This window comes from Erythrolamprus reginae, chromosome 4, assembly GCF_031021105.1.
Source record: "Erythrolamprus reginae isolate rEryReg1 chromosome 4, rEryReg1.hap1, whole genome shotgun sequence".
Lineage (NCBI taxonomy): Eukaryota > Metazoa > Chordata > Lepidosauria > Squamata > Dipsadidae > Erythrolamprus > Erythrolamprus reginae.
In genome coordinates, this window is record NC_091953.1 from 2,075,767 (window position 1) to 2,098,934 (window position 23,168).

Below are 23,168 nucleotides of genomic sequence, written 5' to 3' on the forward strand. Positions count from 1 at the left end.
CAAACTGTTATGTATATGGTACTAACACCCTGAAAAACATTCCTGATTCTCAGCCCCCAAACCTTGGTTTGGAACAAACACACCCAGGATTTCTGTCTTTCTCAAACCCTCTTCAGGGTCCTTCTGCCTTTGATTTCCCCAGTGCCCACCATCGTCATCGTCGGACTCTTCACCCTGACCGGTCTGGTGGTCCTGGCAGCGGGAGTTTTCATCTCGCGTCATGTGGACGCCATGTGAGTAAACGGCCCCCCTCCTGGACTCAAGGATTAAAAGGGGAGGATGCGGCCGGAGGGCTCCGCGCTTGAATCCTGGGTGTTCCAAGGTGGGGTGGACCCCTTTCCATTTTGCCTGCCTTGGAATCCCCCCCAAAAGATTATTTTTTCCCTTCCAGCTTCAAATGCATTGCAGCAATTCCCAAACGACGCCCCAAAAAATCGACCAGTAAAGTAAGTTGGTGGAAAGAACCACTGGTCAGAAATACGTTATTTCTGAAGTAATATTACAATACAAGGAAATGGTTTGTAACCATAGGAAAGGCTGATGTAAGCCATAATCAGCATGTAATCATGGGTTTGCTAATTGTGCTGCAACCCGATTGGCTAAAACCAATATTATTTTATTTATTTATTTGTTTGTTTATTTGTTTGTTTGTTTGTTTGTTTATTTATTCCAATACACAGTGAGGGTTTTAGTGGGTATATATCTATATACACATAGTAAAATACATGATGAAGGTTATAGAGGAGATACTCATAGTAAAATATATCTAAGAAAGAATAGAAAAGAAGATATAGGAATAGAACATATAAATGAAAGAACAGAAGAAGAGATATAGGAATAGAAAAAAGGTATAGGAGATATAGAAGAGCAATAGGACGGAAGGCACTCTAGTGCACTTGTATTCGCCCCTTACTGACCTCTTAGGAATCAGGAGAGGTCAATCGTAGATAATCCAAGGGTAAAGTGTTGGGGGTTTGGGGACGACACTATGGAGTCCGGTAATGAGTTCCACGCTTCGACAACTCGGTTACTGAAATCATATTTTTTACAGTCAAGTTTGGAGCGGTTAATATTAAGTTTAAATCTGTTGTGTGCTCTTGTGTTGTTGCGGTTGAAGCTGAAGTAGTCGCTGACAGGCAGGACGTTGCAGCATATGATCTTGTGGGCAATACTTAGATCTTGTTTAAGGCGTCTTAGTTCTAAACTTTCTAGGCCCAGGATTGAAAGTCTAGTCTCGTAGGGTCTTCTGTTACGGGAGGAGGAGTGAAGGGCTCTTCTGGTGAAGGATCTCTGGACATTTTCAAGGGTGTTAATGTCTGGGATGCGATATGGGATATATATGGAGTAACACCCTTGCACGGGTGTGGTTTGTTATAGAGTGGTTTGTGCTGGGTGGTTGACTATATTGGTTTTGTGAGTTAAAAATTCAGTGGTTTAGTGCTTAGTGGTTAGTGCGTTGTTGCAGTGGTGGATGTAATAATAGTAGTGTATGATAGTACAGTGGTACCTCTACTTACTGTTGTGGTTGGCTCTGGCCCAGCTCCTGTCCCAAGGAATGTGGAGGTGGATGCAGGGGAAACATCAACATGCCATAGGCCTGTTTTATTGCCAACAGAGTCAGGGAGTGCAGTTTCCTCGGACGAAGAAGAAGGTGGGGGTGACTTGGAAGAGGGGGGCTTGGCACACAGCCCAGGAAGCCAATCACCATTATCTTCGGTCAATTCGTAGGACAAAGTGTTAGACCCACGCAGGCGCAGAGTTATGCATAGAAGAGACCAATTGAGGATATATTACAGGGGATAAGAGAGGCCACCTGTGTTTGGGTGGGGCTCCAGCAATTAGAGCTGCTGCTATAAATAGCAGCGTGTTGGCTTGGCCGTTGTGGAAGAATATCTGATCGCAGTTCTTCAGGACTGTGCTTTGCTGTTTTCTGGACTTTGGTTGTTGATTTTTCACGCCTTTGAAACCAAAGCAGAGCAAAGTGTGTGTGTTTCACTTCGTAGGAAGAAGGAGGGCTGTGATGTTTCTTCACAGCTGCTAGCTAAGTACTTAAGGACTGATTAAGGGGATTGTACAGCCTACAAGGTTGTTTTGGGACGAGTGCTCTTTGCAATACAAAAAGGGTGCTTTGTTTCTTTTGAATTTTATGATAAAGAACATTGTTTTTGAACTTTCAAGTGTGTGTGTGTGTGTGTGTCTGAAATTTGTACCCTTGAATTTTCGGAAGGCTCCTACCAGAGAGCCCGGCAGAACACTTACGGACTTAATTTGTTCCATGGCCAGGTTCTTAAGTAGAAAAGGACCATTTGTGACTGAGGAATTCTGGGAGTTGAAGTCCACAGGTCATAAAGGGGACATACTGTATCTGGCTGAGGAATTCTGGGAGTTGAAGTCCAGGATTGCAAAGAAACCATAGTTGCCCACTTCTGGGTTATAGTAACCCTATTTCCCCCTCCCCCCTCTGTCTCGTTTAGGGAGCCCTGAGGGGCAAATCCAAGACCCGCATGAAACGGTCGCATAGCGGCTTGAGAAGCACTTCTTCCGGGCGTCTCAAAAAGTCCAAAATCACCATTGCAGTGGAAAACCAAAAGAGCATCCAGTACATGAAAAGTCCGGAACTGAAAAGTGCCATGTCCACCTCCAAAGCTGGAAAATCCAGATTAGACGTCACTTTCGCCACCTAGACCTGGTCAGACCCATCACACACCCCTTATTTTTCCATGGAATCTTCTGTAGTTGAATAAAATATCCTGGAACACTCCAGTCTTCAAATAAAATGGGAGGGGGGGGGTGTGTTTCCATTTTTTGGACCATTATTAGAATAGAATGGAATCGAATCGAATAATAATGATAATGATAATGATAATGATAATGATAATTTATTAGATTTGTATGCCGCCCCTTTCCGAGGACTCAGAGCGGCTATAGGAAAGGAAAGAATGGAATGGAATAGAATGGAATGGAATGGAATGGAGTAGAGTAGAATAGAATAGAATAGAATAGGAAAGAATAGAATAGAATAGAATTTTATTGGCCAAGTGTGATTGGACACACAAGGAATTGGTCTTGGTGCAGATGCTCTCAGCGTACATAAAAGAAAATATACATTTGTCAATAGAATAGGATAGAGTAGAGTAGAATAGAATAGAATAGAATAGGAAAGAATAGAATAGAATGGGAAAGAATAGAATAGGAAAGAATGGAATGGAATGGAATTCTTTATTGGCCAAATGTGATTGGACACACAAGGAATTTGTCTTTGGTGCAGATGCTCTCAGTGGACATAAAAGAAAATATACATTTGTCAAGAATCATGTGGTACAAAACTTAATTATTGTCATGGGGGTCAAATAAGCAATGAAGAAACAATCAATATTAATGCCACCCCAAGTCTTCAGAGAGGGGCGGCGTACAAATCTAGTAAATTATTATTATTATTATTATTATTATTATTATTATTATTATTATTATTATTATTGATGATAATAATAATAAGTGGAAGAAGATGGGTGATAGGAATGATGAGAAAAAAACTAGTAGTAATAGTAGTGCAGACTTAGTAAAAAGTTTGACAGTGTTGAGGGAATTATTTGTTTAGCAGAGTGATGGCGTTCGGGGAGAAACTGTCCTTGTGTCTAGTTGTCTTGGTGTGCAGTACTTTATAGTGACATTTTGAGGGTAGGAGTTGGAAGAGTTTATGTCCAGGATGTGACGGGTCAGTAAATATTTTCACCGCCCTCTTTTTGACTTGTGCAGTCTACAGGTCCTCAATGGAAGGCAGGTTGGCAGCCATTGTTTTTTCTGCAGTTCTGATTCTCCTCCGAACTCTGTGTTGGTCTTGCTGGGTTGCAGAACCGAACCAGACAGTGATAGAGGTGCAGATGACAGACTCAATGATTCCTCTGTAGAACTGGATCAGCACCTCCTGGGGCAGTTTGTGCTTCCTGAGTTGGTGCAGAAAGAACAGTCTTTGTGGTGCTTTTTGGATGATGTTTTTGATGTTAAGTGACCATCTGCATTTCCTACTGATGTGAGCCTGCCTGAGGTCCGTAGGCACCCAGCAGAAATCGCTTCCCCAGAACCCTGGAGGAAAACCTCATCTCCTTCAGCTGTTCCTCTTGACATCTTTCTAGTTTTGTTCCAGCAGGAATTAAAATGAGAATTTAGATCCAGGAGATTAAAATAGCTACTTGCTGTCTCGGGGTGCCCCCTGCAGGAAAAATCCTGGCCAGATGTGGTTTTTTTCAAGATCGCATCCTTGTGTTTTAAGGACCTCTCTCTCCAATGTTCTTTCTTTTTTTAATGTTTTACTGATTTTTTCTTTTATAGAACAGATGTGATGTGCCGGTGCCTGGAGGCTGTTGGGGCCTGGATGGGTGTCAACAGACTCAAGCTCAACCCGGATAAGACGGAGTGGCTGTGGGTTCTGCCTCCCAAGGACAATCCCATCTGTCCGTCCATCACCCTGGGGGGGGAATTATTGACCCCCTCGGAGAGGGTCCGCAACTTGGGCGTCCTCCTCGATCCACAGCTCACATTAGAACAACATCTTTCAGCTGTGGCGAGGGGGGCGTTTGCCCAGGTTCGCCTGGTGCACCAGTTGCGGCCCTATCTGGACCGGGACTCATTGCTCACAGTCACTCATGCCCTCATCACCTCGAGGTTCGACTACTGTAATGCTCTCTACATGGGGCTACCTTTGAAAAGTGTTCGGAAACTTCAGATCGTGCAAAATGCAGCTGCGAGAGCAGTCATGGGCCTACCTAGGTATGCCCATGTTTCACCATCACTCCGCAGTCTGCATTGGTTGCCGATCAATTTCCGGTCACAATTCAAAGTGTTGGTTATGACCTTTAAAGCCCTTCATGGCATCGGACCAGAATATCTCCGAGACCGCCTCCTGCCGCACGAATCCCAGCGACCGATTAGGTCCCACAGAGTGGGCCTTCTCCGGGTCCCGTCAACTAAACAATGTCGGTTGGCGGGCCCCAGGGGAAGAGCCTTCTCTGTGGCGGCCCCGGCCCTCTGGAACCAACTCCCCCCGGAGATTAGGACTGCCCCTACTCTTCCTGCCTTCCGTAAACTCCTTAAAACCCACCTTTGCCGTCAGGCATGGGGGAACTGAAACATCTCCCCCTGGGCACGTTTAAATTATGCATGGTATGTCTGTGTGTGTGACTGTTAGCATATGGGGTTTTTTAAATATTTAAATATTTTAAATTTATCTGATTGCTTATGATTTGTTTTTTACATGTTGTGAGCCGCCCCGAGTCTTCGGAGAGGGGCGGCATACAAATCTAAGTAATAAATAAATAAATAAAATCATAATAATTCATTTCTTACATTGTATTTTTTTACATTGTATCTACTTCATTATAGATATGATGTAACAAAATGGTATATATACTATTATATATATGCCACATGTTTTTTTGCTGAATTTGAAAATTAAGGGAGACTAGGATAGATCTATTTCAGCCTTATTTTGGCCTCATCAGCTAGCCATACCCTCACTGGGACTTGAACCTGCAACCTTTGCCTTGTAAGGCAGAGAATTATCCTCTAGGCTACAGTATCCAATCCCTTTAGCTCTGCACCAGGGAAGGGTTACATATTTTTGTGTCGAATCACCCTGGTGTATTGAAGGAACATCACAGCTCCTTTTTTGCCTTTCAGCCCAACCCAAGGCCATTTCCAAGGCAGTTAATTTTATTGATAGCCAACAATTCTATGTTCTGTATGTATCACATACATTAATTAACCGAGTAGTTGATGCATGGAACTCACTACCAGACTCTGTAGTATCATCACCAAACCACAAAAACTTTCCCCTTAGACTGTCCACTGTTGACCTTTCCCAATTCCTCAGAGGTCAGTGAGGGGTGTACATAAATGCACCACCGTGCCTTCTATCCCCTGTCCTCATGTTTCTCTCTTACTAGTATCATGTATATAAAAATTGTTATATCTTTATATACCACCAATATGTACTTGACATAATTAATTAATTAATTAATTTTTTAAAATATACAATAAGTCCTATATTTACATGGTATTGAATCCATTATATACACTAAACTTATATTTACACAGTTCTTATTTTTCATCGGTCGTTTCACAGTCCTTTCTTTTTTTTCCTAATCCAACTCTACCATTTGGTTCCATGTTTTATAATATTCTGAATTGTTTAATCCCTTAATCTTCATAGTCACATCTCTGCACATCTATAAATTTTGTCTATGATTAACATTTTCTGCTAGGGTTGAGTTGTTTTTCCAACATTGTGCCTAAGCTATTCTCGCAGCCGTTGTGATATGTATTATTAAGTATTGTTCTATGGTTTCTCTTCAGATCGTATAAATCTTTCGCCTTTTAGTCTCTCTCCAATTTTCTTTTTTTCTCTTTTTCTTAAATTTTATTAAATTTTAAAAGCAATGCAGACAATACAAATAGAAGAAAGACATTAACAAATCATTCAAATAGCTGTTCATTTACATTTCTGCAGCATCAACATAACCATTTTAGAAACATAGAAACATAGAAGACTGACGGCAGAAAAAGACCCCATGGTCCATCTAATCTGCCCTTTTACTATTTCCTGTATTTTATCTTACAATGGATATATGTTTATCCCAGGCATGTTTAAATTCGGTTACTGTGGATTTACCAACCACGTCTGCTGGAAGTTTGTTCCAAGGATCTACTACTCTTTCAGTAAAATAATACTTTCTCATGTTGCCTTTGATCTTTCCCCCAACTAACTTCAGATTGTGTCCCCTTGTTCTTGTGTTCACTTTCCTATTAAAAACACTTCCCTCCTGAACCTTATTTAACCCTTTAACATATTTAAATGTTTCTATCATGTCCCCCCTTTCCCTTCTGTCCTCCAGACTCTACAGATTGAGTTCATGAAGTCTTTCCTGATACGGTTTATGCTTAAGACCTTCCACCATTCTTGTAGCCTGTCTTTGGACCCGTTCAATTTTGTCAATATCCTTTTGTAGGTGAGGTCTCCAGAACTGAACACAGTATTATTCCAAATGTGGTCTCACCAGCGCTCTATATAAGGGGATCACAATCTCCCTCTTCCTGCTTGTTATATCTCTAGCTATGCAGCCAAGCATCCTACTTGCCTTTCCTACCTCCTACTTGCCTTTCCTACCTTTCCTACATTTTGATGCATTATTTTCTAACTATCTTATTGCTGGTTTATTTATGTATTGATCTTTATATAATATTTACACGGAACTCTTATAACTACTCTCTCTCCAATTTTCATTACCCTTGACCTTCCACGAGATTGTATAAGGCCACATATTATTCACACGTTCCATTAAAACCAGCTGAAATTTATTTTGTCACCGACCCATTACATTCAGGGTATAAGACGCACCCAAATTTTCAGGGAGGAAAAAGGTGCATCTTATACTCCGAAAAATACAGTCGTTATTCGTTCTCTTAGCACAATGCAGTTTAACGTAGCCAAATTTTTGCACTGGTGTTTTCTAGATCGCGCATATTTACAGCAAGACGGAAGGGGGACAAATCCCCTGCTCAATTAGCATACAATAATTACATGCCAATTACAACCACCAATCAAACCGCATCTGTAGTAAATGAATTCCAAACGGGCTTCTGTGATTTACGTCGTTAAATTTCCAATTAATGTTCAGCTTGCCATCTGGATCAATGGCCCACTGATAGAATTCACGGCAGAAGACAAGCAACCGAAGACCCGTTAAAAACAGCCATCAAAATGCAGCACATACAGCAAGTTTTCGGCTCTTTTAGCTCCGGTGAAGAAGAAAAATTAATCTTACGCAACGAAGTACCTGGATATGGAAGAGAAACTGATCATAACATAATTTATCCCCAAACCTGGCTAGCAGTGCAGAAATTATAACCAGGGCCTTGATCTAAGCTTGGAAAGAAACCAAGGAAATCATATACCGGTAGTGAAATGTATATTTAAAGAATTTAAAAAGACCAAATACCAACATGTTTATAAAGGAGAAAAGAATTTGAAAAAACACAACAAAAAAAGACATTAAAAATTTGTGCCTTTAAAAAAAAGACAAACATACACATACATGTAACATCCCTATTTGAATGTTTATTAATATAATAATTATAATAAATATAATATAGTATAGTATAGTATTGTAATGTTAATGTAAACCCCACAGTCCAGAGATCGATATAGCATTATATTATTATTATGAGGACCCGGATTGTGGGGGCAATACACCGGCTCTGTTAAAAAGTGCTATTGCTAACATGTTGTAAGCCGCCCTGAGTCTAAGGAGAAGGGCGGCATAAAAATCAAATAAATAAATAAATAATATATAATAATAGTAATAATAGTAATAACAATAACAATAATAGTTGGAAGGGACCTTGGAGGTCTTCTAGTCCAACCCCCTGCTTAGGCAGGAAACCCTACACTACTACTGACAGATGGTTATCCAACATCTGCTTAAAAACTTCCAGTGTTGGAGCATTCACCACTTCTGGAGGCAACTTCTGTTCCACTGATTAATTGTTCTCTTGTTTCTGCCAGGAAATTTCTCCTTTGTTCTACGTTGCTTCTCTCCTTGTTTAGTTTCCATCTGTTACTTCCTGTTCTACCCTCAGGTGCTTTGGAGAATAGCTTGACTCCCTCTTCTTTGTAGCAACCCCTGAGATATATTGGAAGACTGCTATCATGTCTCCCCTGGTCCCTTCCTTCCTTCCTTCCTTCTCTTCCCTTCCTTCTCTTTCTTTCCTTCTTTCCTTCCTTCCTTCCTTCCCTTTCTTTCTTTCTTTCTTTCTCTTTCTTTCTTTCTTTCCTTCCTTCTTTGACCTCTTCTTCTTTGTGGCAACCCCTGAGATATATTGGAAGGCTGCTGTCCTGTCTCCCCTGGTCTTTCTTTTCATTAAACTAGCCGTGTCCAGTTCCTGCAACCGTTCTTCATATGTTTGAGCCTCCAGTCCCCTAAATCCTCTTGGTGGCTCTTCTCTGCACTCTTTCTAGAGCAGAGGCCTCCAAACTGGGGAACTTTAAGACTTGTGGACTTCAACTCCCAGCTATGCTGGCTGGAGAATTCTGGGAGTTGAAGTCCACAAGTCTTAAAGTTCCCCAGTTTGGAGGCCTCTGCTCTAGAGTCCCAACCTCTTTTTTGCATCAGGGCGACTAGAACTTTGATGTAGGTCAAACCAGCGCAATTGCAGGTGGCATCCAAACCTCTCCCGGCGGAGGCTTCTGGGAAAACGCGCAGGGCGCACCTGGCGCTTCCTACCCGGAGCAAAGTCCACGGAGCGAAAGGGGCAGAGCTCAGAAGAGGCGGAGTGTGTGTGTGTGTGTGCAGGGGCCACAGAGAGATACCTTTGCGGGCGCCCGCGGGCGCAGGGATGGCGGGGCAGGGGGGCGCCCAGCATTGCCCCCCCCCACTCCCCAAAAGTCCCCCCCCTTCTTGGTGCCTCGTAGGAGGGGAAAGAGCTCCAGCTCTGCAGCTGCGGCGGGCGCCTGGTTGGCGAAGGCGGGCGAGCGCTGGGATTTCCCCACCTCCTGGCCCCGCCCCTCGCGGTGACGTCACGGGGACTCCCCCTTTCCCTTTCCTCCTTCCTCCTCTTCCCCGCCCAGCTGGGACTCCAGCGGGCAGCGGCCGGACGGGCCATGGAGGAGGGAGGTTTGCGCCGCCGCTGGAAGCGCCACGTCGTCCGGCAGCTGCAGCAGCGCGACCGGGCGCAGAAGGCGCGCTTCGTGGATCTGGTGCAAGCCTGTGAGTGGGGGGCGCGTGGGGGGAGGGTGGAGAGGCGCTCTGCACGCGCTCAGAGGCTGCATTGCTGCAAGGGAGACGGGGAAAGGGTCTGGGGCACTCTGCACACGCTCAGAGGCTGCATTGCAAGAAGGAAGCTGGTGAAGGGGGCTGGGGGCGCTTTGCACGCGCTCAGAGGCTGCATTGCTAATTGGGGCTGGGCTGTGGGGGGACTCGGGGTGGGGGCTGGAAGAAGGCCCGCGTTGCGCTTTGCACGCGCTCAGAGGCTGCATTGCTCCAAGGGAGACGGGGAAAGGGCTTCGGGGTCGCGTCGCTGGAAGAGAACACGGGGAAGGGGCCTCGGGATATTTTGCACGGGTCCAGAGGCTGCCTTCCAAATAGGGGGTGGGGGGACTCGAGGTGGATGGTGATGTGGAAGAAGGCCCGCTCCGCGCTCTGCACGCGCTCAGAGGCTGCATTGCTGGAAGGGAAGAGAGGGAAAGGGGCGCTCTGCACGCGCTCAGAGGCTGCCTTTGCCAGTTGGGGCTGGGCTGTGGGGGGACTCGGGGTGGGGGCTGGAAGAAGCCCCGCGTTGCGCTCTGCACGCGCTCAGAGGCTGCATTGCTGGAAGGGAAGACGGGGAAAGGCCCTTGGGGACATTTTGCATGCGCTCAGAGGCTGCCTTGCCAACTGGGCTGGGCTGGGGGGAGACTCGGAGCGCGTGGGGGGTGGAGAAGAAGGCCCGGGTTGCGCTCTACACGCGCCCAGAGGCTGTGTTGCTGGAAGGGGTCTCGTGGGCACTTTGCACGCGGGTGGGGAATTATGTGATGGTCGTAAGTGTGAGGACTCGGAATAAGTGCTTGTTTTAATGCTGTTGCAAACTTGGTCGCTTGAAGATTAAGAGCTGGGGTGGCGCAGTGGTTAGAGTGCAGCTCTGCAGGCTCCTTCTGCAGTTCAGCAGTTCAAATCTCACCAGGCTCCAGGTTGACTCAGCCTCCCATCCTTCCAAGGTGGGTCAAATGAGGACCCAGATTGTTGGGGGCAAGAGGCTGATTCTGTAAAGGGCTTGGAGAGGGCTGGAAAAGCACTGTAAAGTGGTATACAGTATAACTCTAAGGGCTCTTTCTCTTTCTTTCTTTCTTTCTTTCTTTCTTTCTTTCCTTCCCTCCTTCCTTTGCTCCCTCTTTCTTTTATATCTTTCTCTCCCTTCCTTCTTCTTCCTTCTTCCTTCCTTCCTTCCTTCCTTCCATTTCACTTTCATTCCTTCTCTCCCCTTCCTTCCTTCCTTCCTTCCTTTTTTCTCTTTCTGTCTTTCCTCTTTCTTTCTCTATTCCCTTTCTTTCTTCCCTCCCTCGTTCTTTCTCTTCCTTCCTTTTCTCCCTCCCTTTCTTTTTTCTTCCTTCCTTCTTTCTTTCTATGAGCCGGGGTGGCACAGTGCTTAGAGTGCAGCACAGCAGGCTACCTCTGCTGACAGCTGTAGTTCAACAGTTCAAATCTCGTCATCACCGGCTCCAGGTTGACTCAGCCTTCCTTCCTTCCGAAGTGGGTCAACTGAGGACCCAGAGTGTTGGGGGTGATATGCAGACTCTCAGTAAACCCCTTAGAGAGGGTTGTAAAAGCACTATGAAGCAGTATATAAGTCTAAATGCTGTTGCTATTCCTTCCTTCCTTCCTTCCTTCCATCCATCCATCCTTCTGAGGTGGGTCAAATGACGACCCAGATTGTTGGGGGCAAGAGGCTGGTTCTGTAAACTGCTTAGAGAGGACTGAAAAGCACTGTAAAGCAATATATAAGTCTAAATGCTAAATGCTGTTGCTAAGATAGATGGACTTCAACATGCTGGCTGGGGAATTCTGGGAGTTGAAGTCATAGAAACATAGAAACATAGAAGATTGATGGCAGAAAAAGACCTCATGGTCCATCTCATCTGCCCTTATACTATTTTCTGTATTTTATCTTAGGATGGATCTATGTTTATCCCAGGCATGTTTACATTCAGTTATTGTGGATTTACCAACCATGTCTGCTGGAAGTTTGTTCCAAGGATCTACTACTCTTTCAGTAAAATAATATTTTCTCATGTTGCTTTTGATCTTTCCCCCAACTAACTTCAGATTGTGACCCCTTGTTCTTGTGTTCACTTTCCTATTAAAAACACTTCCCTCCTGGACCTTATTTAACCCTTTAACATATTTAAATGTTTCAATCATGTCCCCCCTTTTCCTTCTGTCCTCCAGACTAGACAGATGGAGTTCATGAAGTCTTTCCTGATACGTTTTATGCTTAAGACCTTCCACCATTCTTGTAGCCCGTCTTTGGACCCGTTCAATTTTGTCAATATCTTTTTGTAGGTGAGGTCTCCAGAACTGAACACAGTATTATTCCAAATGTGGTCTCACCAGCACTCTATATAGCGGGATCATAATCTCCCTCTTCCTACTTGTTATACCTCTAGCTATGCAGCCAAGCATCCTACTTGCTTTCTTTACCACCTAACTGCACTGTTCACCCATTTTGAGACTGTCAGAAATCACTACCCCTAAATCCTTTTCTTCTGAAGTTTTTGCTAACACAGAACTGTCCACCCAAGATTGCGAAACTCTTCAAAAATCACTTTTGAAAAGCCAGGAATTAACATTCAAGACACAAACTAAGCCATCGACAGAGGGAGGATGAATAATGTGGGTTGCTCTTGGAAACTCTTTTTTTTTTTAACAGCCCTTGCTTTTTTCCAAATGCATTTCCGAGGGGTTTTTTTCCCCCAGCGTGCAAATTTAAGAAATGCAATAAAATTTTGATTTACAACCTCTGAAATGCTGATGGTTCTTTTTTTAAAAAAAGATATCCTTAATTTTCCATGATTTTATCTTGGCAGAAAGTGAGGGAAAAGGGACATTAAACTGGTTACAAAGGCAGCTTTGTATTGTCTGTCTCCAGTGCAGGGGAACCAATCGTAAATCAATTTTTTCACGGCTGTTATAAGTTTTAAACGGTCCACTAAGTGAAAGGTTGTAAGTCGAGGACTTCCTCTACAGGCGAACTTCAACTTAAAACCACCATTGATTCCTGTCTAGAACTGGATCGACAGCTCCTTGGGCTGTCTGCGCTTCCTGGGTTGGTGCGGAAAGAACATTATGCGTTGTGCTTTTTTGATGACCTTTTAAAAAAAATATTAGTTGTGCATTTTAGATTTTGAGATATGGTAGAACCAGTAGTAATTGTATTTGCACAGTATTGGAAAAATGAGGAAATGACGAGAGAGTAATAGATGTAATATAAAATTTAAAAAATTAAATTGTGCAGAAATGGATAGATTGACATTAAAGATAAAAGAGAAGGAAGATACAGAATACTTTCAAATATGGGATTCGTTTTATAAATGGTTGGATAATAGAAGTAGAAATTAGGATCTGGGAAAGCATTAATAAGTAACTAATTGACTGAGACAATCGATGTTCACAAAGGACTTGTGTATGTTAAATGAAAATGTACAAATGCACAAATTAAAGAGTTAATAAATGTTAGGCCCACAGAGTAGGCCATCTCCGTGTCCCGTCGACTAAGCAATGCCGTCTGGCGGGGCCCAGGGGAAGAGCCTTCTCTGTGGTGGCCCCAGCCCTCTGGAACCAACTCCCCCTGGAGATCAGAACTGCCCCCACCCTCCTCACCTTGTTGTTGAAAACTCACCTTTGCCGCCAGGCATGGGGAAATTGACACCTCCCCTAACTATTTTGGCTTATGTATGGTCTGATTGGGTTGTGTGGTTATTTTATTATAAGGGTTTTTAAATTGTGTTTTTAAATATTGGATTTGTACAGTACTTTGTTTATTGTTGTTGTGAGCTGCCCCGGGTTTTCGGAGAGGGGCGGCACACAAAACTAATAAATTATTATTAATTATTTTTATTAGATAATCTGGAGAGTAAATGTCAGAGGATCCGTCACAAAAGGAAAACAAAGAAAAAAATATACTAGAATAAGATCTTTGCCAAGACTTGATTATGTAAATACAATCTGTGCAATATAAAACAAGCACTGTTAAAATTGTATTACAGACACGTCACAAATCGTCCAACTCTTATTTTAATGCTTTGTGTGTGTGTGTGTGTTTTGTTGTTTGTACCGGTATTTTGTGTGTTATAAATAAAGTTTATTTTTAATATAAAAAAGAGAGAAAGAAAATGTACAAATGAACTGTGAAAACAAGACAAAGAGCTAAAACAAACAGCCAGTGTACACTTGAGTCTCTAATTTTTTGTCATTGTTCAAGAATAACAAGGGATGCGTGAACCTCTTTGTGAGGCCTCGGGAGTTCTCTTTTTTGGACAAACTGCAAACGCTTTGGAAAGCAGAACAGGAAATGATTCAATTCCCATTTTTTTTTTTTTTTTTTTTTGCTGAATAATGTGAAGTTTATAAGGTCAGCTTGGAAGACAAGAGTGGAGGGGGGGGGAGAGATTTATCCCACCCTGGGGTGTGTGCAAAACACAATGGGCTCGGATTTGCACAAAGAAGAGAGAGGTGTGCCTCTTGTTGGTGCATACAAGAGCACACAACAGATTCAAACTTAATATTAACCGCTACAAACTTGACTGTAAAAAATATGACTTTAACAATCGAGTTGTCGAAGCGTGGAACTCATTACCAGACTCAATAGTGTCAACTCCCAACCCCCAACATTTCTCCCTTAGACATAGAAACATAGAAGTCTGACGGCAGAAAAAGACCTCCTGGTCCATCTAGTCTGCCCTTAGACTATTTCCTGTGTATTATCTTACAATGGATATATATTTACCCCAGGCATGTTTAAATTCAGTGACTGTGGATTTACCAACCACGTCTGCTGGAAGTTTGTTCCAAGGATCTGCTACTCTTTCAGTGAAATAATATTTTCTCACGTTGCTTTTGATCTTTCCCCCAACTAACTTCAGATTGTGTCCAGTTGTTCTTGTGTTCACTTTCCTATTAAAAACACTTCCCTCCCGGACCTTATTTAACCCTTTAACATATTTAAATGTTTCGATCATGTCCCCCCTTTTCCTTCTGTCCCCCAAACTATACAGATTGAGTTCATGAAGTCTTTCCTGATACGTTTTATGCTTAAGACCTTCCACCATTTTTGTAGCCCGTCTTTGGACCTGTTCAATTTTGTCAATATCTTTTTGTAGGTGAGGTCTCCAGAACTGAACATAGTATTCCAAATGGGGTCTCACCAGCACTCTATATAAGGGGATCACAATCTCCCTCTTCCTGCTTGTTATACCACTTAGACTATCCACAATTGACCTCTCCAGGTTCCTAAGAGGTCAGTAAGGGGCGTACATAAGTGTACTGGTGTGCCTTTCGTCCCCTGTCTAATTGTCTTTCCTTTCTCTCATATATCATATATATTTTCTTCCTTTCATATATCTTCTCCTCTATTTTATATTTTTCTTTATATATATATATATTATTATTTATTGGATTTGTATGCCACTCCTCTCCTCATGTCTATTCTCTTCTATATGTATTGTGTATTGGACAAAATAAATAAATAAATAAAAATAAATACTGAATGCAGGTAGTTTAATAACTGCTTGGGGTTGCAATGGCTGGGGGGGGAAGTGAATCGCTCCCCAAATCATCACAGACTGTGGAAACTTCACACTGGGTTTAGATAGATAGAAACTCAAATCCAAGAGTTCAATTTGACTCCAAGATGGTCTGTGTATCACCACTTAGAAAAACGCTGCAGACACAGGGCGACAATAGACTGAGTTCAGTGTAATGACTTTATTTTTTTTTAAAATATCCTTATTAGTTATTTACATTAATAAAAACAAAACGACATAGAAAAAAAGCATACATACATACAAACAAGACAAAATAAAGCCTTATGCTTTATACATTAAGTAACTTTGGTATCAGAACTTAAAGTAGATACTCCGCCAGACTTGAAATTCTTGGTTTAGACAACTTACAACTCCGTCGTCTCCGTTCCGACTTAATTATAGTTCATAAAATCATATACCGAAATGTCCTCCCTGTTAACGACTACTTCACCTTCAACCACAACAACACACGAGCACGAAATCAATTTAAACTAATTGTCAACCGCTCCAAACTTGACTGCAAAATATACGACTTCAGCAACAGAGTAATCAACGCCTGGAATGCACTACCTGACTCTGTGGTTTCTACTCCTAACCCCAAAACCTTTAACCTTAGATGATCTACAGTTGACCTCTCTCCTTTCTAAGAGGTCTGTAAGGGGCGTGCATAAGCGCACCACTGTGGCTACCGTCCCTGTCCTATTGTCTTCTTTTGTTACTTTTTATCATTACTTATCCAATGTTTAATATGTACAAATTATGACCCTATAATTGTTTGACAAATAAATACATTAAAAAAAATATTTTTTTGTTTGCAGCTTATTCATTTGCAATGATTTCACTTTAACAGGTGTAATCTCATAGTAATTGTATCGGCCCATTAGGCAGCTGCTGAACTTGTGTTCTGGACTGTTGTTAATGACGTTAATGACTTAGCTTTGATTGCTTAATGGAGCGAAATGACTGGCAGGTTTTCTTCCTGGACATTTCTTTTCATCAAACTAGAGATACCCAATTCCTGCAATTGTTCTTCGTATATTTTAGCCTCCAGTCCCCTAATCCTCTGCGCTCTTTTTCAGAGTCTCAACATTATTTTTATATAGTAGTGACCAAAACTGGATACAGTATTCTATTTGTGGTCTTACCAAGTTATTATAAATTGGTCCTCTAGAATAGTATTAATATTAATCATTACTTTTCTCTTTGTTCTCATAGCTGATGTTCTGTGTCCTGTCTTATAGATACCAAGCTGCTAGAAAAATCCAACTTGGATGATCTCTCGGTGCCGTTCCAAATCGCCTCTGTGGATCCTGCTTGCAGGTAACCAAGAATTCAGGTTGCTTTTGTTAGTCTTTTATTTCACCCTTGCGACCCATTAATTTTCTTGAACTATCGCTATGCTTCTCATATTAGTTATATTAATCATAGAAACATAGAAGTCTGACGGCAGAAAAAGACCTCATGGTCCATCTAGTCTGCCCTTATACTATTTTCTGTTTTTTATCTTAGGATGGATCTATGCTTATCCCAGGCATGTTTAAATTCAGTGACTGTAGATTTACCAACCACGTCTGCTGGAAGTTTGTTCCAAGGATCTACTACTCTTTCAGTAAAATAATATTTTCTCATGTTGCTTTTGATCTTTCCCCCAACTATCTTCAGATTGTGTCCCCTTGTTCTTGTGTTCACTTTCCTATTAAAAACACTTCCCTCCTGGACCTTATTTAACCCTTTCACATATTTAAATGTTTCGATCATGTCCCCCCTTTTCCTTCTGTCCTCCAGACTATAATCATCATTATATCTACATTATTCCAAGTCATTTAATTATCCAAGCCTCGGCATAATAAATTTTCCAAATACACCCAAACCGATCTCATATATAAAATAGTAAACAATCATAATATATCTTTTTTTTTTCATTTGATCTGTTTCCACTCTCGGATTTCTAGTTCTCCACCTTTAAAACTGGTAATTAATTGCATTAAAATAAAAAAAATAGCCTATCACCATTATCAATTCATCCATTCAGAGCATTGCATACCAGAACAAGTAGACACAAGAACAGTTTTTTCCCAAACACCATCACTCTGCTAAATAAGTAATTCCCTCAACACTGTCAAAGTATTCACTAAGGCTGCACTACTATTACTACTAGTTTTTTCTCATCATTCCTATCATCCTTTTCCTCCCACTTATGACAGCGTGATTGTAACTTGTTGCTTGTATCCTTAAGATTTTTATTAATATTGTTTTCTGATTGCTTATTTGTCCCCTATGACAATCATTAAGTGTTGTACTTCATAATTCTTGACAAATGTATATATTTTCTTTTATGTCCACTGAGAGCATCTGCACCAAAGACAAATTCCTTGTGTGTCCAATTACAGTTGGCCGATAAAGAATTCTATTCTATTCTATTTTATTCTAGTCTATTCTAGTGTAGTCTAGTGTAGTCTAGTCTAGTCTAGTGTAGTCTAGTCTAGTGTAGTCTAGTCTAGACAAGACTAGTCTAGACTAGACTACACTAGACTAGACTACACTAAACTAGTCCAGTCCATACTACAGTGTATTCCAGTCCATATTTTCTATTCTATTCCTTTCCATTATATTTTATTGCATTCCGTATTTTCTATTCTGTTCTGTTCTCTTCCGTTTCAATTCTAATTCCAATTTTATTTCAGTCCAGTCCAGTCTATTCTCTTCCATAATTTCTATTCCATTCCAAATTTTCCATTCCTTCCTATTCCATTCCATTCTATTCCATCTATTCTATTTTCCATCCTGTTCTACCAATTCAAGTTCTCAGTTGTGGTTCTCCTGGAAGTATCTAAGAAGGGTGGGGTACGAGGCAGGGTGTCTTGTGGGAACTTGGGAAGGGCTGGCAGGGTTGCCTCATGTCAAGAGCATGACCTGAATGGATTTTACAGAAATGTTCTGCCCTCCTTGGCTTAATGGGCCGCTCTCTACTCCAGCAGTAAGAAGAAAGGCTGTTGTAAGCCATGCGTAGAATCAGCTGCTCCATCACTTGAGCTTCCATGGTCCATTTCACAGTTACTACAGGAAGGGGCTAGTTTGTTCTGCTGGGGCTGCCAAGCTAGTAACTCTTTCCTCTCCACCATCCCTCCCTTCTGTCCTTCTTTCCTCCCTTCCCTTCCTAATTTTCCTTCCTTCCTTCCTTCCTTCCTTCCATCCATCCATCCATCCATCCATCCATTGGTACCACCAAAGGTGCTCTTTTCTATTTTTCAAGAGGCAACTTAACTTTCTGGAGTTTTTTCAAGACTTTCATTTCTCAGAAAAATAACAGTAATAATAATAATAATAATAATAATAATAATAATAATAATAATAATAATGGATCATTGACATCGCAATCCCAGGAGACAGCAAAATTGAGGAGAAGCAGCTAGAGAAATTAGTGAAATATGAAGATCTAAAAATCGAGCTGCAACGACTCTGGCATAAGCCAGTGAAAGTGGTCCCAGTGGTACTTGGCACGCTGGGCACAGTACCAAAGGATCTCAGCGGACATTTGAAAACCATCGGAATTGACAAAATCTCCACCTGTCAATTGCAAAAGGCCGCTTTACTGGGATCGGCAAACATAATTCGCTGCTACATCACGCAGCCCTAGGTGCTTGGGAAGCACCCAACTGGTGATGAAATACAAAATCCATCATAGTGATCTCGTTTGCCGTGTTGTATTGACATAATAATAATTATAATTATAACTCTGTTGTTGTTGTTATAATTATAATTATAATTATAACAACAACAACAACAACAGAGTTGGAAGGGACCTTGGAGATCTTCTAGTCCAACCCCCTGCTTAGGCAGGAAACCCTACACTACTTCAGACAGATGGTTATCCAACATCTCCTTAAAAACTTCCAGTGTTGGGGAATTCACAAGTTCTGGAGGCAGGTTGTTCCACTGATTAATTGTTCTCACTGCCAGGAAATTTCTCCTTAGTTGTCATTTGCTTCTCTCCTTGTTTAGTTTCCACCCATTGCTTCTTGTTCTACCCCCAAGTGCTTTGAAGAATAGCTTGACTCCCTCTTCTTTGTGCCAACCCCTGAGATATTGGAAGGCTACTCTCATGTCTCCCCTGGTCCTTCTTTTAATCAAACTCGCCATGCCCAGTTCCTGCAACTGTTCTTCCTATGTTTCAGCCTCCAGTCCCCTAATCCTCTTTGTTGCTCTTCTCTGCACTTTTTCTAGAGTCTCAACATCCTTTTTGCATCATGGTGACCAAAACCGAATGCCGTATTCCAAGTGTGGCCTTATTTCACGGCCTTATAAAGTTGTATTAACCCTTCACATGATCTTGATTCTCTCCCTCTGTTAATGCAGCCTAGAACTGTATTGGCTTTTTTGGCAGCTGCTGCACACGGCTGGCTCATATTTAAATGGTTGTCCACTAGGACTTCAGTTACCACTGTTGAGCAATGTACCACCTAGACTATACCTGTGCGTTTTGTACATAGCTGGCTGGAGAATTCTGGGAGTTGAAGTCCACGAGCCTTAAAGTTGCCAAGTTTGAAGACCTCAGGTTCAGTGTTTCCCAACCTTGGCAACTCGAAGATATCTGGACTTCAACTCCCAGAATTCCCCAGCCAGCATTTGCTGGCTGGGGAACTCTGGGAGTTGAAGTCCAGATACAGTGGTACCTCATCTTACGAACGCCTCTTCTAACGAACTTTTCAAGATATGAACCCGGTGTTTAAGATTTTTTTGCCTCTTCTTCCGAATTATTTTCACCTTACGAACCCAAGCAGCTGCTGCTGGGATGAAGGGGTTTCTTTTTTTCCCCTTTTTTGAAGAAAGAAAAGGGAGGGGTGGCTTGGAGGAGGAAAGATTTTGCAGAGAACAACGTGCTTGCAGAGGCACTGAAAGGGTGTCTTTTGAAGAAAGAAAAGGGAGGGGCGCCCCCCTTGCCTTTCTTCCTTCCCACTCACCCTTTAGCCTAGCCTTGCTTCTTCCACCCGCCCCCATTAGCTGCTCCTCCCTGCCCTCTGTTCGCCTCCCTTCTAAAGTTTGGGATTTTCCTGAAGGATTTGCACTCATTATTTGCTTTTACATTGATTCCTATGGGAAATATTGTTTCATCTTACGAACTTTTCACCTTACGAACCTCCTCCTGGAACCAATTAAGTTTGTATGATGAGGTACCACTGTATCTTCCAGTTGCCAAGATTGGGAAACACTGCTCTGGTTTATGGAGATTCTCAGTCATCCACACCAATGGTTGACCCAAAGGTGCTTTCCTTCCCTTCAAGAGGCAAGTGGAGATTCTTGTTTTTCAATTTTTTCAAACCGGAAAGTCTGCCTTGTGAAGAAAAAGAAAAACACCTTTGGAACTCTTGGTCGTGTGTTATGGAGGAGCGTTTTTTGAGGTTTGATGAAGGATAGCCACACGTCCCGAGGGCTTCCTTGATCATGTTTTCATTCTTTTTTCTTTCCTATCTTTGCTGTGGCCCTAAGACAAAGGACTCCAGACCTGGGTTCAGGCACAGATAAAGACGAAAGTGTGCTTTCAAACAACCTCCGTGTTATTCTGTTAATTAAGCAGCGGAACCACATTTGTTTGTTTCTTCGTTTGTTTGTTTAGTCAAGTACGTATTGGTGGGGTACAAAACTACATATACAGTGGTGCCTCTACTTACAAACTTAATTCGTTCCGTGACCAGGTTCTTAAGTAGAAAAGTTTGTAAGAAGAAGCCATTTTTCCCATAGGAATCAATGTAAAAGCAAATAATGTGTAGGATTGGGGAAACCACAGGGAGGGTGGAGGCCCTGTTCCCTCCCAGGAGATTCCTAGAGAGGCCCCATGGAGGCTTCTCCCTGCCTTTTCCGGCCTTGTTTCCTCCCAGGAGATTCCTAGAGAGGAATAAACAGAAGAGTATCTAATTAGTTTTTACCTTACACAAACAGAAGGGTTTTAATTAATTATTATTATTTTTATTAATAATAATAATAATAATAATAATATATTAGATTTGTATGCCGCCCCTCTCCGAGGACCTTAGGTAAATGGAAGCCTTAATGAATAATTATTTCCTTAACTTAATCAAAGGAGTGGATTGCCTTTAACCAGGCATGTAGGTTTAATCCTATCATATCCACAGAGGGCATTCCACATTCTTATAGCCATGGATTGTTATTCCACATTTTACTCTTTTCCCTAGATACACAGAGAGTAGAACAAATAAGATAGAAGGATGAGGTGCTTTATCGACAAGATAGGTTTGCTGTATCGTTGCAATAATCGACAATCGCCTATACTCTTTCTATAGAAGGTTCTGGGTTTTAAACCAAGAACTCAATTTGCTTGCAGCCCCAACCATGCGTCTTCCTCTTTCATTCCTGACACTCTTTGGGATTCTTCAACGCTGTTGATGTGCCTTCGGAATCGTCATGAATCCAGCCTCTCGCAGTTGGAGACCGCCAACGGGGAGGTAAGCTTTGGGCTGGGGTCTTTGGGCAGGAGAACCTCGTCGAAGCAACGGTAGGGCCCACGGAAGGCCCAGGAGGAGATCCGGAGAAGATTATGGCATATGGAGAACTTCTTGAAGAAGCCAAAGTGGTCTAGCTTTTTTTGCCTGGCATAACGTACAGGTAAGTCTTGGACTTACGACCACAATTGAGCCCAACTGTCACTAAGTGAGACAGTTGCTAAGAGAGGTTCACCCCATTTTACGACCTTTCTTTGGCTCAGTTGTTCAGTGAATCACTGCAGTTGTTAAATTGGTCACACGCAGGCGTGGATTCCCATTCCCGCTGCTACTGGTGCGCTTCTCCTGGGTTTACCTATGAGTGTCGCAGCGTGTTTTTGCGCATGTAACCAAACAACGGCGAAATCTCTCGTGCATGCCTGTCCTCTCGTGAGGTTTTGCAGCAAAACACGCAGGGGGGGGCACACAAAGGAGAAGCAAAGCTGCACGTGCACCTCACCTTTTGCTACCGGTGCAGCCTCCTTTACCATTCCAGTAACAACCGACTACCGAGCATCTCTCTCTCTGGCTTACAGATGGCATACCAGGTGTACGAATTGAACCAGTGCCTCCAAACTAAGGATGAAAGGCTGGGGGAGCAGAAGTGCAGGTAAGAAGTCTCCATGGGGCCTACATCCAGGGGTGGGCGGCTAATAATAATAATAATAATAATAATAATAATAATAATAATAATAATAATAGCAACAACAACAACAAGAACAACAATAATAACAATAACAACAATAACAACAATAATAGTAATAATAATAATAATAATTTAAAAAAATTAGATTTGTATGCTGCCCCTCTCCGAAGACAACAATAACTACAGTACAAATCTAATAGTTAAAAACTAAAGATAAGAAGAAGAGGAAGAAGATCAAGAGCCGCCCCGAGTCTTCGGAGAGGGGCGGCATACAAATCTAAGTAATAAAATAAAATAAATAATAAATAAAGAACAACAATAATAATAATAATAACAACAACAACAAGAGCAATAATAATAATAATAATAGCATCAACAACAATAAGAAGAACAACAACATTAATAACTAATAACAACAACAACAATAATAATAATAATAATAATAATAATAATAATAAATTAGATTTGTATGCTGCCCCTCTCTGAAGACAACAATAACAATACAGTACAACAACAATAACTACAGTACAAATCTAATAGTTAAAAACTAAAGTTAAAAACCCACTATCATTAAAAAACAGTCGATACTACACAATCATACCATACTCAAGTCCTACTAGTCAGAAGGGGGGCCATTAATCCCCCCATGCCTGGCAACATGTGGGTCTTCAGAGCTGAGGAGGGTGCGGGCAGTTCG

At 42.0% G+C, this 23,168-nt stretch overlaps 1 protein-coding gene and 1 long non-coding RNA gene across 2 annotated transcripts in view; both read left to right on the forward strand.

The window, feature by feature from the left end:
* The first annotated feature begins 148 nt into the window (after nucleotides 1-148).
* LOC139167182 (uncharacterized) lies at nucleotides 149-2,691 on the forward strand. Its single transcript, XR_011559079.1, has 3 exons — nucleotides 149-233; nucleotides 392-446; nucleotides 2,475-2,691. It is a non-coding gene; the product is annotated as an uncharacterized lncRNA (long non-coding RNA).
* A 6,646-nt stretch (nucleotides 2,692-9,337) lies between these two features.
* The window catches only part of ATG16L2 (autophagy related 16 like 2), a 41,050-nt gene continuing 27,219 nt past the window's right edge, over nucleotides 9,338-23,168 (forward strand). Inside the window, exons 1-4 of the mRNA XM_070749421.1 lie at nucleotides 9,338-9,761; nucleotides 16,570-16,648; nucleotides 21,669-21,789; nucleotides 22,362-22,435. Of these exons, the coding sequence (XP_070605522.1) occupies nucleotides 9,656-9,761; nucleotides 16,570-16,648; nucleotides 21,669-21,789; nucleotides 22,362-22,435 (380 nt within the window). The 5' untranslated portion in view covers nucleotides 9,338-9,655. The remainder of the gene's footprint in view (nucleotides 9,762-16,569; nucleotides 16,649-21,668; nucleotides 21,790-22,361; nucleotides 22,436-23,168) is intronic.